At 37.7% G+C, this 14786-nt stretch overlaps 1 protein-coding gene across 2 annotated transcripts in view; it reads left to right on the top strand.

The window, feature by feature from the left end:
* The first annotated feature begins 1226 nt into the window (after positions 1-1226).
* The window catches only part of RPS6KC1 (ribosomal protein S6 kinase C1), a 204392-nt gene continuing 190832 nt past the window's right edge, over positions 1227-14786 (top strand). For both annotated transcript variants that reach the window (XM_007175583.3, XM_007175582.3), the window contains exon 1: positions 1227-1451. In XM_007175583.3, coding sequence (XP_007175645.2) covers positions 1347-1451 — 105 coding nt within the window. In that variant the 5' untranslated portion in view covers positions 1227-1346. The remainder of the gene's footprint in view (positions 1452-14786) is intronic.

The raw sequence follows: 14786 nt of genomic DNA, 5'->3' as shown, positions 1-14786 counted from the left end.
CTGCCAATGAGGATGGATATCAGGGCACAGGAAAAGTGATTAGTCCTGAAAAACGAGGTAGGGATATGTCTATATCTCAGATTGGAATAGAAATGTGTCAAGATGGAGGGGTTGGTACTAAGAATTTTTCCCCCTGTAAAGATGGAGGGGCCAAAGGGTAGGGAGGCAAGACGAAGAGGAATAGAGAGTTGAGGAGAATGGCAAACGCTTGGAATGAATGTTATGGGGGAATGAGAAAATCTTGATCAAGGGAAGGTAGAATAACTGCCAAGCAGTGGATAGCAAGGAATTGAGATAGGAAACTATCTTCCTAGTAGCTTTCTGAGGTCAGGTGATTCCCACCCCCTCCCCCCCACCCCCCCAGCCAGACACAGATTCCAGCTTTTAGAATATGAGGGGATGAAGTTTAAAACTGATATAGGGTTGTGTCAATTAAAAAACACGCACAATGTGAGAATAATGAGTTTCAGTTTTATTCAGGGACCGCTTTGAGTACTATAGCTCAGGAGATAGCCTCTCAGATAGCTCTGAGAAACTGCTCCAGAGAGGTAAGGGAGGAGCCAGGTTATATATGATTTTTTTTTTTTTTTTGCTGGGAAAAACATGAAGTCAAGCACCAAAAGATTACTGCTAATCACACAGAACAGCTATCTCAAGTTAATGATTTTAGTGCTTTTCTATGTATGGAAAGGTGCAAGAACCTGTTAAATTTTCCCGTGGATATGCATCTTAACTATCTAAGGGTTAGTATACCCAAAGCAGGGAATACGTCCTAATTTTCCCCAGCTTGAATTCCCCGCAGGGCGTACTGTCAGTGGGCTACTGCAGTGGGTCGCAACTTAATCCTTGTAAAACTCTAACAGGCAGGCTCTATTTTTTTTTTTTTTTTTAACATTTGGGGGCTTGCTGTGGTGGTATAAAGACATATGCACAGGTGGACGGGATTTGTCTTAGAAAGAAGGAAGAGTTATGTCAGGGAGAGAGTTCAGGTGTTGTGGGTATTTAAACCGATGGGTCGTCAGTAGGCAAGGAAAGAAGATGCTAGGCTCGGGTATCCCTCCATCCCGTTACAGGCGGTTCTACTGCCTGATTCCAGCCCATTTACCAGGGTCAGGCCCTAATTAGGATCCGTATCTCAGGTGAAATCTCTTCTTCCCCAGGATTGGGGCCCCGGCCTGACCCGGAAGCTTTCCCGCCAACCCGGAAGCAGAGCTCTGCGGCGGAGGTGCCGCCGCAGAGCTACCGCCCCCTCGCCGCCTGGCAGCTTCTTAGAGAATCCGGGCCGCGGCGGTGTCGGGTTGCACTGATGATCCCCGGCAGGCGGCGGCGGCAGAGGCGGCGGGAGGATGACCTCTCCCCGAGAGCGGGGTGCCGACCTGGCCCGTTTCTACACTGTCACCGATCCCCAGCGACACCCGAGGGGCTACACGGTGTATAAGGTCACCGCCCGGGTGAGTGCAGTTGTCTGGCTGGGGTAAGAGTCTGAATTGGGACGAGAGACGGGTGTGGACCCTGGTGTGGGGATGCCTGACACCGGGTCAGAGCCGAGGGTGGGACTGGCTGCGCCTAGTGCCCGGACAAGCGTCGGAGGTGAGGACTTAAGGAAGGATGGGGTGGGGACAGAGCGTGGGATGTCCCGGACAACGCTGGAAACGGTCGCGGTAGTGTCCCCATTCCAGGGTGGGGCAAACGTTGATCATTTTAAATTGATGATTCAGCCCCATCCCACTTGGACTTTCTCTTCTGAGGCTGAAATTTGCAGAAGTGGTTTTGCTTGCCTCCGAGGGATAATGCAGGTTAAAAAAAATGTTAAATTTATGTACTATTTGATTTACGTAATAGAAGATATTTCTTCCCTTGACCTTTTATACGGCTTCAGGGTTGCACTGAGGAAGATAAACTCTTGGGAAGTATGTCTGGCAGGGCCACCATCGTAAGACCTATGTATCTGTCTATGTCTTTCTGCCTCTGAGTTTTTCATGGTTTTCAGTAGGAGACATGAGAAATTCTGCTGACGGTGTCTTGTGTGAGTTGTCTTGAGGGCACATTTAAAAGTTGTGAGGCTCCTTTACATCAACTAATTGATCCAGTTTTTAGTACCCACTTTGTTCATGTTTCATTGCTCTTGCCTTGAGTTTTAGAGACAGTTTGCGTCTCCCTTCTTGGAAAATCATAGTAATAAAGTTAAATATGAATATTAAATATAAAATAAGAATATTAAAATTAAATGTCTATATACATGTATGTAGTATGAATGTATGTGTATATTGTTGTATATGTTGTACACATCACCCAATTTAATACTAATTTTAATAATGAGGAAACTAAGGTTCAAGAGAGTGTTGTGGCTTGCCCAACTTCACGTTGCAAGGTGGTAGCACAAAAGAGGTTTGAGATCAGTTCTGTTTAACTCCAAGTTGTATAAAATGTTAAGAATTAACTTTATCATTATCATTAATTGTTAAAAAAGAGAGGTATAGATAGTAGTAATGGTACAATATACATTTGGGGGATGTAGTAATCTTGGGTGATAGCTTAGGAAGTGGGCTTTCAGAAGAACCTTAAAGGTTAAATAGATTTAGATAAGCAAGAGTTTGGGGCATGGGAATGGCACATGCCTTATGGAAAGGGTGCACAATTCAGACAAGTGTCTGAATGAGAAGATGAGATGAGCAAATTTGTGTAAATATAATAAGACCAGGCCTGGCTATTGCAGAGGGCTGTACCAAGAATAGAGAGAAATTTGTTACTCCCTGTTTGCAAGTAAGGTTGTTATATAGGTGGAGTGTTAGTTTCAGGTTAAGAAAAATTTTTAAGATTAAGGGGGCTCTTGTTATACCACTCTTGAAACCTTTCTAGTCTTTGGGCCCTTCAAAAATCTAGACTTGGTTTCCTAACATAGTTTGTGGAATTAGAACAATCTTCAACATACGTAATGTTCCCCTCACAGCACCCTGTTTATCTCTTATTATAACACTTATCACAGTTATATTGTATTAATCTTTTTACATGTCTATGTCTCTTAGTAGGTTTAGAGCAGGTCTCTATCATTGGTATTTGTTTCCTTTTATATCTCCTAAGGCAGTGGGGCACAGAATGCCTAAAAAAATATTGTTGAATGTTTTCCTCTCTATTTCTTCTCTAAACACACCCAATAAATGTTTAGTTTCAGGCATTACGTGCTCCTAGGGATACAAGGCTGAATAAAGTGTGGACCTTCCTTTCAAGGATACTCCTAGTAGAAAAGGATACTCCTGCCGGACTTAAAGAAGTATAGTACAGGGTAGAAAGTGTTAAATGCCATAAGAGACTACAGAAAAGAGCTATGGGATTTTAGAAGACAGAGAGATTGCTTCTGGCTCAAGGGATCAGGGAACATGTACCAATTAAGATAGGTGGTGAGAGATGGAAAGAATCTAGATGGGTAGGATAAATGGAGAGGGCTTCGTAGGTGGAAGGGTAGGTAGAAGGAATAGAGCCCATTAAGGCCTGAAGGTGTGAATGTGTGTGGAACTTGAATAGGAAGCACTGAGTATGATTATTTCTTGTATTCTTACTTTACAAAAGGAAAGGTTAACCTAATTGAGATCTTAAATACCTTAAGCTGTGAACTAACTTACATGACAACATAAATTAGAAGGTAAAGTAGCACATTGCCTGTTTTAACCAAATCCATATAATATGCATGCTACGTATTGCTTTGGTTGTTTAACTGAAAATTGCTTACACTGCCTTTTTTTCTCCTTGTAAATATTTACGTCATTTATTACTTATTGTACAGATTTTGTTTTTAATTTTAAGGATTGAGGGTTAATACTGATATATACTTAAAAAACAGCCACTTAGTATTATAAAATAAGTAAAATATTTGTTATTTTTTGAGACTTAAGGAGAAAAACAGCTTAACTCAGGAGAATTAATCAGGTAAGTAGTGCTCCCCTGAGAGAACTTCATGAGATAAAAATGCCTTCTTTATGTTTCCTATTACTGACTGACTTCTAGCTTTAAGGAACAATCTCTATATTCTTGATCCTTGCAGGGTTCTTTATGTAGGAGTAGAATTAGAATCATGCGGAGTACCACTGCTAAATTTTGAGTGGCATAAGAGCTGTTTCATGTTCTTAAATCTCCTTTATCCTTTTTTTTTTTTTTTCTCAATTCTCTGGAACCTGTCAGGCTTAGATAACCTTATGGCCAGTTACAAACTTGCTAATGGATTTCCTAGTTAAACTCTGTGTTGCTTATTAATTTTCAACTAGAATAAGTACTTCTGTTCAGGATTGGAAAATTCTCTTGTAGAATTCCATTGAGTCTTTAGTTAAAGGAGACACAGATATGAAAGAACCATTAGCAGTGTTTTTGGTTGTTTCATCATGCTAAGTTTACAAAATTCTCATAATGTAATATAGATTTCTCAACAATATTAAGTGAATGTTAATTCTTGCCTGTATCATGGAAAGAAAAAGGTACGCTTTTATTTTTAAAAGACGGTTTGCCTTATGACTTTATGTTGTTTATATTGAGACGTAATTTATATACAGTAAAATTCACCAATTTTAAGTGTATAGTTTGTTTAGTTTTGACAAATGTCTATAATTGTGTAACCACCACCACAGACATCACTGCAGGAGTTCCCTCATGCTCCTTTGCAGTCAGTCCCCTCTCCCCACCCCTTGTCCCTAGGCAACCACTAGGCAGTTTTCTGTCATTGTAGATTAGGCTGTATTTTCTAGAATTTTATATAAAAGGAATCATATACAGTGCTTTTTTTTGGGGGGGGGGGATCCAACTTCTTTAACTCAGTATGATTATTTGAGATTCATCTATGTTGTGTATTTTTTTTTAATAAATTTATTTTTTATGTATTTACTTTTGGCTGCGTTGGGTCTTCGCTGCTGCGGGCTTTCTCTAGCTGTGGCGAGCGGAGGCTGCTCTTCCTTGCGGTGCACAGGCTTCTCATTGCGGTGGCTTCTCTTGTTGTGGAGCACGGGCTCTAGGTGCGGGCTTCAGTAGATGTGGCTCGTGGGCTCTAGAGCGCAGGCTCAGTAGTGGCACATGGGCTTAGTTGCTCCGTGGCATGTGGGATCTTCCCGGACCAGGGCTCGAACCTGTGTCCCCTGCCTTGGCAGGCGGATTCTTAATCACTCCGGCATCAGGGAAGTCCCGTATGTTGTGTATTTTTATTCTCTTTTATTGCTGACCAGTATTCCCTTGTATGGTTATACTACAATTAATCTATCCACCTGTTGATGGACATTTGGGTTGTGTCCAGTTTTTGGCTGTTAATACAGTTATGAACATTTATATACAAGTCTCTGTACAAATGTGGGCTTTTATTTCTCTTAATAGCACACAGCTTTGTTTACTATACCTTTATACTAAGTTGAAATCTGGTAGTCTTAGTCCTCTTTCTTTTTCTTTCTCAAAATTGTTTTGGCTATTCTAGATTGTTTGCATTTTCATAAAAAGTTTGGAATCAGCTTGTCAAGTTCTACAAACATGCCCACCCAGATTTTGATTGGGATTACATTGAGAATGTAGATCAATTTCAGAAAAATTGATATCTTTAAACAATATTGAATCTTCTGATCCATGAACACACATCTTCCATGTATTTAGCTCTTTAATTTGAACCATATTTTCTAGTTTTCAGTGTGCAGGTCTTGCACATACTTAAAGTAATTTGGGTTTGTTTTCAAACTGTGAGAATACATGTCTTTATTTTACATAGCTAATGTTTACTGAGTATTAATAGCAGACACTTCCGTGGTGCTTTCTATGAGTCAAGCTCTATTCTAAGCACTTTATATAAATTAGCACATTTTTCATAGCAGCCCGATGAGCAGCTGCAATTATTATTCTCACTTTATTGTGAGAAAATTGAAGCACAGAGAGGTTAAATAACTTGCCTAGGGTCACACAACTAGCAAATTGTGGAGTCTAGATTTGAACCCTGGTAGACTGGGTTTTTAATCCCAGTGCTGTGCTGAATACCTAAACATATTTCGTTAGAGGCTGTGGCTGTACTGTAGCTTGGCAAAAGTGATAGATGCAAGTATACTACAGTGATTAGGATGATGTGAACAAAGGGGAGCAAGGAATGAATAGAAGTACTCAGCTTGACTCGAATCTGAAAGCTGCCATTTCCAAAGCTTCATATTCAAGCACTATTTGTATTGCTTAGAGGGAACCTGCTTTCAATTCCTGAGCACATTCTTGTATGGCCTGCTTGTGCTTGGGAAGATAATTATTTGTAGTTTTCTAAGTATGCTGGTACCCTGCATTCTTCCATACCTCTCTGTTAGATGGATGCTGTTTCCTCTGTCTGGAATGCTCTTTCCTTTTGTCTTGACAGTCCCTGCTCATCTCAAGTGGTAGCTCCTGCCCTGTGTTCTACAGGAAGCCTTTCTTTTTTTTTTTTTTTGAATTTTATTTCCTTTATTTGTAATTTCTTTTTGGGCCTTCCCATCACCACCACCTCCCCCACACATATAAATCTGCCCTTATAGTATGATCATCACCATTAATTATACAGTTGTACAAAACCAGAATCAGGAATTTAAAAGTTTCCTTTTTTTTTCCCCCACAACTCACACACACACACACTGTATTTTATTTTTACAAGAGATAAATAAACTGACACCAAGCATTGTAAATGGATGACCACAACAAAAGCAGCAATGATTGCAATTACCAAACACGAAACACACTCATACTATGTCATAATATTGACATTCAGTCCAGTAATCCTCCACTGTAACAGCTCCTTTGCAGTGAAAATTGATTTGTATATTTCTTACCTCTGAGTCCTTGTGGGATTTTTTTTTGTTTTTTTTTTATTCAAACAGAAAGTCACAAAAATTATAATCATTCTCATCAGTTCACTCAGTCCCATGTAATTAATTTTATTTTTCCTCTTGATCTTTGTTAGCACTTTCATGAATTCATCAGTTTTCCATTAGAGTTCTGAAAATGCTTATTCATTCAGTTCAGCAGTATAGTCAGTTACCAGAAACCTGTATTTGTCGGAGTCTTTTCCATGAATTCCTTGAAGATGAAACCCTTTTATAGGAACATTTTTGCGAAAGCATCAGAGTACACCCAGAACTGTCTGTAAATGACAAAAGACTTAAAAATGACCACAGTTGAAGATTTGATGAAAGTTCATAATAATGCAATTGACAAGGAAATTTAGTTATTTCTGAGATATACATTTTAAAGTAATAACTAGAATTATGACTTATAACATTATACCAGAACATATAAGATTTTTAGAAATTTCATGTAATGTCTGAAACATTTATATTAACATATTTCCATACAAATAACCCAAAGAAAGTTTAGTATTAGTTTTTTGTTTGTTTGTTTATACTGCAGGTTCTTATTAGTCATCAGTTTTATACACATCAGTGTATACATGTCAATCCCAATCGCCCAATTCAGCGCACCACCATCCCCACCCCACTGCGGTTTTCCCCCCTTGGTGTCCATACGTTTGTTCTCTACATCTGTGTCTCAACTTCTGCCCTGCAAACTGGTTCATCTGTACCATTTTTCTAGGTTCCACATACATGCGTTAATATACGATATTTGTTTTTCTCTTTCTGACTTCACTCTTTATGACAGTCTCTGGATCCATCCACGTCTCAACAAATGACTCAATTTCATTCCTTTTTATGGCTGAGTAATATTCCATTGTATATATGTACCACAACTTCTTTATCCATTCGTCTGTCGATGGGCATTTAGGGTGCTTCCATGACCTGGCTATTGTAAACAGCGCTGCAATGAACATTGGGGTGCATGTGTCTTTTTGAATTCTGGTTTTCTCTGGGTATATGCCCAGTAGTGGGATGGCTGGGTCATATGGTAATTCTACTTTTAGTTTTTAAAGGAACCTCCATACTGTTCTCCATAGTGGCTGTATCAATTTACATTCCCACCAACAGTGCAAGAGGGTTCCCTTTTCTCCACACCCTCTCCAGCATTTGTTGTTTGTAGATTTTCTGATGATGCCCATTCTAACTGGTGTGAGGTGATAACTCATTGTAGTTTTGATTTGCATTTCTCTAATGATTAGTGATGTTGAGCAGCTTTTCATGTGCTTCTTGGCCATCTGTATGTCTTCTTTGGAGAAATGTCTATTTAGGTCTTCTGCCCATTTTTGGATTGGGTTGTTTGTTTCTTTAATATTGAGCGGCATGAACTATTTATATATTTTGGAGATTAATCCTTTGTCCGTTGATTCGTTTGGAAATATTTTCTCCCATTCTGAGGGTTGTCTTTTCGTCTTGTTTATGGTTTCCTTTGCTGTGCAAAAGGTTTGAAGTTTCATTCGGTCCCACTTGTTTATTTTTGTTTTTATTTCCATTACTCTAGGAGGTGGATCAAAAAAGATCTTGCTGTGATTTATGTCAAAGAGTGTTCTTCCTATGTTTTCCTCTAAGAGTTTTATAGTGTCCGGTCTTATATTTAGGTCTCTAATCCATTTTGAGTTTATTTTTGTGTATGGTGTTAGGGAGTGTTCTAATTTCATTCTTTTACATGTAGCTGTCCAGTTTTCCCAGCACCACTTATTGAAGAGACTGTCTTTTCTCCATTGTATATCTTTGCCTCCTTTGTAATAGATTAGTTGACCGTAGGTGCATGGGTTTATCTCTGGGCTTTCTATCTTGTTCAGTTGATCTGTGTTTCTGTTTTTGTGCCAGTACCATATTGTCTTGATTACTGTAGCTTTGTAGTATAGTCTGAAGTCAGGGAGTCTGATTCCTCCAACTCCGTTTTTTTTCCCTCAAGACTGCTTTGGCTATTCGGGATCTTTTGTGTCTCCATACAAATTTTAAGATGATTTGTTCTAGTTCTGTAAAAAATGCCATTGGTAATTTGATAGGGATTGCATTGAATCTCTAGAGTGCTTTGGGTAGTATAGTCATTTTCACAATATTGATTCTTCCAATCCAAGAACATGGTGTATCTCTCCATCTGTTGGTATCATCTTTAATTTCTTTCATCAGTGTCTTATAGTTTTCTGCATACAGGTCTTTTGTCTCCCTAGGTAGGTTTATTCCTCGGTATTTTATTCTTTTTGTTGCAATGGTGAATGGGAGTGTTTCCTTAATTTCTCCTTCAGATTTTTCATCATTAGTGTATAGGAATGCAAGAGATTTGTGTGCATTAATTTTGTATCCTGCAACTTTACCAAATTCATTGATTAGCTCTAGTAGTTTTCCGGTGGCATTTTTAGGGTTCTCTATGTATAGTATCATGTCATCTGCAAACAGTGACAGTTTTACTTCTTCTTTTCCAATTTGTATTCCTTTTATTTCTTTTTCATCTCTGATTGCCGTGGCTAGGACTTCCAAAACTTTGTTGAATAACAGTGGTGAGAGTGGACATCTTTGTCTCGTTCCTGATCTTAGAGGAAATGCTTTCAGTTTTTCACCATTGAGAATGATGTTTGCTGTGGGTTTGTCATATATGGCCTTTATTATGTTGAGGTAGGTTCCCTCTATGCCCACTTTCTGGAGAGTTTTTATAATAACTGGGTGTTGAATTTTGTCAAAAGCTTTTTCTGCATCTATTGAGATGGTCATATGGTTTTTCTCCTTCAGTTTGTTAATATGGTGTATCACATTGATTGATTTGCATATATTGAAGAATCCTTGCATCCCTGGGATAAATCCCACTTGATCATGCTGTATGATCTTTTTACTGTGTTGTTGGATTCTGTTTGCTAGTATTTTGTTGAGGATTTTTGTATCTATATTCATCAGTGATATTGTTCTGTAATTTTCTTTTTTTGTAGTGTCTTTGTCTGGTTTTGGTATCGGGGTGATGGTGGCCTCATAGAATGAGTTTGGGACTGTTCCTTCCTCTGCAATTTTTTGGAAGAGTTTGAGAAGGATGGGTGTTAGCTCTTCTCTAAATGTTTGATAGAATTCACCTGTGAAGCCCTCTGGTCCTGGACTTTTGTTTGTTGGAAGATTTTTAATCACAGTTTCAATTTCATTCCTTGTGATTGGTCTGTTCATATTTTCTGTTTCTTCCTGGTTCAGTCTTGGAAGATTATACCTTTCTAAGAATTTGTCCATTTCTTCCAGGTTGTCCATTTTATTGGCATAGAGTTGCTTGTAATAGTCTCTTATAATCCTTTGTATTTCTGTGGTGTCTGCTGTAACTTCTCCTTTTTCATTTCTAATTTTATTGATTTGAGTCCTCTCCCTCTTTTTCTTGATGAGTCTGGCTAATGGTGTATCAATTTTGTTTATCTTCTCAAAGAACCAGCTTTTGGTTTTATTGATCTTTGCTATTGTTTTCTTTGTTTCTATTTCATTTATTTCTGCTCTGATCTTTATGATTTCTTTCTTTCTGCTAACTTTGGGTTTTGTTTGTTCTCGTTTCTCTAATTCCTTTAGGTGTATGATTAGATTGTTTATTTCAGATTTTTCTTGTTTCTTGAGGTAGGCTTGTGTACTTAAAAACTTCCCTCTTAGAACTGCTTTTGCTGCATCCCATAGGTTTTGGATCATCGTGTTTTCATTGTCATTTGTCTCTAGGTATTTTTTGATTTCCTCTTTGATTTCTTCAGTGATCTCTTTGTTATTTAGTAACGTATTGTTTAGCTTACATGTGTTTGTGTTTTTTACGTTTTTTTCCCTGTAATTCATTTCTAATCTCAGTGTTGTGGTCAGAAAAGATGCTTGATATGATTTCAGTTTTCTTAAATTTACTGTGGCTTGATTTTTGACCCATGATATGATCTATCCTGGAGAATGTTCCGTGCGCACTTGAGAAGAAAGTGTAACCTGCTGTTTTTGGATGGAATGTCCTATAAATATCAATTAAATCTATCTGGTCTATTGTGTCTTTTAAAACTTGTGTTTCCTCATGTATTTTCTGTTTGGATGATCTGTCCATTGGTGTAAGTGAGGTGTTAAAGTCCCCCACTATTATTGTGTTACTGTCGATTTCCTCTATTGTAGCTGTTAGCGGTTGCCTTATGTATTGAGGTGCTCCTATGTTGGGTGCATATACATTTATAATTGTTATATCTTCTTGGATTGATCCCTTGATCATTACGTAGTGTCCTTCCTTGTCTCTTGTAACATTCTTTATTTTAAAGTGTATTTTATCTGATATGAGTATAGCTACTCCAGCTTTCTTTTGATTTCCATTTGCATGGAATATCTTTTTCCATCCCCGAACTTTCAGTCTGTATGTGTCCCTAGGTCTGAAGTGGGTCTCTTGTAGATAACATGTATATGGGTCTTGTTTTTGTATCTATTCAGCAAGCCTGTGTCTTTTGGTTGGAGCATTTAATCCATTCACATTTAAGGTAATTACCGATATGTATGTTCCTATGACCATTTTCTTAATTGTTTTGGGTTTGTTTTTGTAGGTCCTTTTCTTCTCTTGTGTTTCTCACTTAGAGAAGTTCCAGTAGCATTTGTTGTAGAGCTGGTTTGGTGGTGCTGAATTCTCTTAGCTTTTCCTTGTCTGTAAAGCTTTTGATTTCTCTATTGAATCTGAATGAGATCCTTGCTGGGTAGAGTAATCTTGGTTGTAGGTTCTTCCCTTTCATCACTTTATCATGCCACTCTCTTCTGACTTGTAGAGTTTCTGTTGAGAAATCAGCTGTTAACCTTATGGGAGTTCCCTTGTATGTTATTTGTCGTTTTTCACTTGCTGCTTTCAATAATTTTTCTTTGTCTTTAATTTTTATCAATTTGATTACTATGTGGCTTGGCGTGTTTCTCCTCGGTTTATCCTGTATGGGACTCTCTGCGCTTGCTGGACTTGGGTGGCTATTTCCTTTCCCATGTTAGGGAAGTTTTTGACTATAATCTCTTCAGATATTTTCTCGGGCCCTTTCTCTCTCTCTACTCCTTCTGGGATCCCTATAATGTGAATGTTGTTGCGTTTAATGTTGTCCCAGAGGTCTCTTAGGCTGTCTTCATTTCTTTTCATTCTTTTTTCTTTATTCTTTTCCTCAGCAGTGAATTCCACCATTCTGTCTTCCAGGTCACTTATCCGTTCTTCTGCCTCAAGTTATACTTGATTCCTTCCAGTGTATTTTTCATTTCAGTTATTGTATTGTTAATCTCTGTTTGTTTGTTCTTTAATTCTTCTAGGTCTTTGTTAAACATTTGTTGCATCTTCTCTATCTTTGCCTCCATTCTTTTTCCAAGGTCCTGGATCATCTTCACTATCATTATTCTGAATTCTTTTTCTTGAAGATTGCCTATCTCCATTTAATTTAGTTGTTTTTCTGGGGTTTTATCTTGTTCCTTCATCTGGTACATAGCCCTCTGCTTTTTCATCTTGTCTGTCTTTCTGTGAATGTGGTTTTTGTTCCACAGGCTGCAGGATTGTAGTTCTTCTTGCTTCTGTTGTCTGCCCTCTGGTGGATGAGGCTCTCTATGAGGCATGTGGAAGTTTCCTCTATTTTTAGATCTTTAAGGAACCTCTATATTGTTCTCCACAGTGGCTGTATCAATTTACATTCCCACCAACAGTGTAAGAGCGTTCCCTTTTCTCTGTACCCTCTCCAGCATTTGTTATTTGTAGACATTTTAATGATGGCCATTCTGACTGGTGTGAGGTGGTACCTCATTATAGTTTTGATTTGCATTTCTCTGATAATTAGTGATGTTGAGCATCTTTTCACGTGCCCAATGGCCATCTGTATGTCTTCTTTGGAGAAATGTCTATTAAGGTCTTTTTGCCCATTTTTCGATTGGGTTGTTTGTTCTTTTTGTTGTTGAGTTTTATGAGCTGTTTGTATATTTTGGAGATTAAGCCCTTGTCCATCGCATCATTTGCAAATATTTTCTCCCATTCTGTAGGTTGTCTTTTCATTTATTTTTCATGATTTCCTTTGCTGTGCAAAAGCTTGTAAGTTTGATTAGGTCCCATTTGTTTATTTTTGTTTCTATTTTTATTGCCTTGGGAGACTGACCTAAGAAAACATTGGTACAATTTATGTCAGAGAATGTTTTGCCTGTGCTCTCTTCTAGGAGTTTTATGGTGTCAGGTCTTATGTTTAAATCTTTAAGCCATTTTGAGTTTATTTTTTGCATGGTGTGAGGTTTATTTTGGTTTATTTTATTTTTGGTTTATTTTGGTTTATTTTGTGCATGTTCTGACTTCATTGATTTACATGCAGCTGGTCAACTTTCCCAGCACCACTTGCTGAAGAGAGTGTCTTTTTCCCATTTTATGTTCTTACCTCCTTTGTGGAAGATTAATTGGCCATAGGTGTGTGGGTTTATTTCTGGGCTCTCTATTCTGTTCCATTGATCCATATGTCTGTTTTTGTACCAGTACCACACTATTTTGATTGCTCTAGCTTTGTAGTATTGTCTGAAGTCTGGAAGAGTTATGCCTCCTGCTTTGTTCATTTTTTTCCTCAGGATTGCTTTGGCAATTCTGGGTCTTTTATGGTTCCATATAAATTTTTGGATTATTTGTTCTAGTTCTGTGAAAAATGTCTTGAGTATTTGATAGGGATCACATTAAATCTGTAGATTGCTTTGGGTAGCATTGCCATTTTAACAGTATTAATTCTTCCAATCCAAGAGCATTGGATATCTTTCCATTTCTTTGAATCCTCTTTAATTTCCTTTATTAATGTTTTATAGTTCTCAAGTATAAGTCTTTCACTTCCTTGGTCAGGTTTATTCCTAGGTGTGGAAAGTCATATCTTTGAGAAATGAAAAGAGTGGGCATGTCTCTTTTTTTTCATTGTGTTTGATTATTTGTATCTTGACAGTTAGTTTTTTTTTTTTTAATATGTTACTTTTGTTAATGTTTTATCCTCTTAGATCTGCTATTACCGTAACCTAGCAGCTGAATAGTAATAGTGAAGTGGCCATCAGAAGACTTGATTATAATAAATTGCTCATAAAAGTAGCTTTTTAAAATTTATATTTAACTGATTTCCATTTGTTTCTAAAGGGACTTATTTTGTGATCATTTTTGGTAGGAAATACAATAGCTAGATTTGAATAAATTTTGTAGTTTTATTTTCCAGTAGCTACTCTTAATCTTATGAAGAAGACAATTCTTTTGTGTATGTCTGAGTTAAGTGGTTGATTTCAAATCATTCTTATGAATTATGATGATAATAATTAGATAAAAGAGTGCTTTTCGCTTGACTTTTAAGGAAACTAGGTAAAACTTATTCAGAAGTATATAAAGTAAGTTAGCACTGGAAAGGATTTAGAGGACCTAATGACAGCATGCTTTGTTGTTTATTATGGGCCTTAGCTAGGCCAAGCCACAACATTGATTTTTTTTTTTTTTTTTTTTTTTTTTTAAAGATGGGCAAGAGGGCTCATTTTAAGGTTGCTTTTCTTTGGTTTATCGCTGAACTGGCAAGAAAGCAGTTTATAGTTAGTGCCAGAGCTGGTATTCAGACTCTCTTCTTCGATCCTTCTGATCTGCCGAAGTGCCTCTTCAATGTCTATTTTTTGGTTTACTTGCATTTCTTTGTGAAAGACAAATGGGTTTACCTAACAGGCATTAGGACTATTACTTGGAATTTTAATCTCTAGGAGGGTAGATCTGTTATGTCCTGCAAAGAGCACTTTGTTTGGAATCAGAGTTGTGAGATCCATTCCTGTCTGTTACTGATTAATGTGATTAGTATTAGTATGCTAATATATGCTCTTGGTCCTTGGTTATCTCATTCTACCAGGCAAGATTGTCTTGTTGATTGAATGAAATAAAGTATTTAATTTCTTAGCACAGTGAGAGAGAGTTAACCTTCACTGTGAGCCCTTATT

The sequence above is a fragment of the Balaenoptera acutorostrata genome, chromosome 1, assembly GCF_949987535.1.
Source record: "Balaenoptera acutorostrata chromosome 1, mBalAcu1.1, whole genome shotgun sequence".
NCBI classification, from domain to species: domain Eukaryota; kingdom Metazoa; phylum Chordata; class Mammalia; order Artiodactyla; family Balaenopteridae; genus Balaenoptera; species Balaenoptera acutorostrata.
Note: the sequence above shows the minus strand (reverse complement) of the source record. Positions and strands in the feature narration are given on the sequence as shown.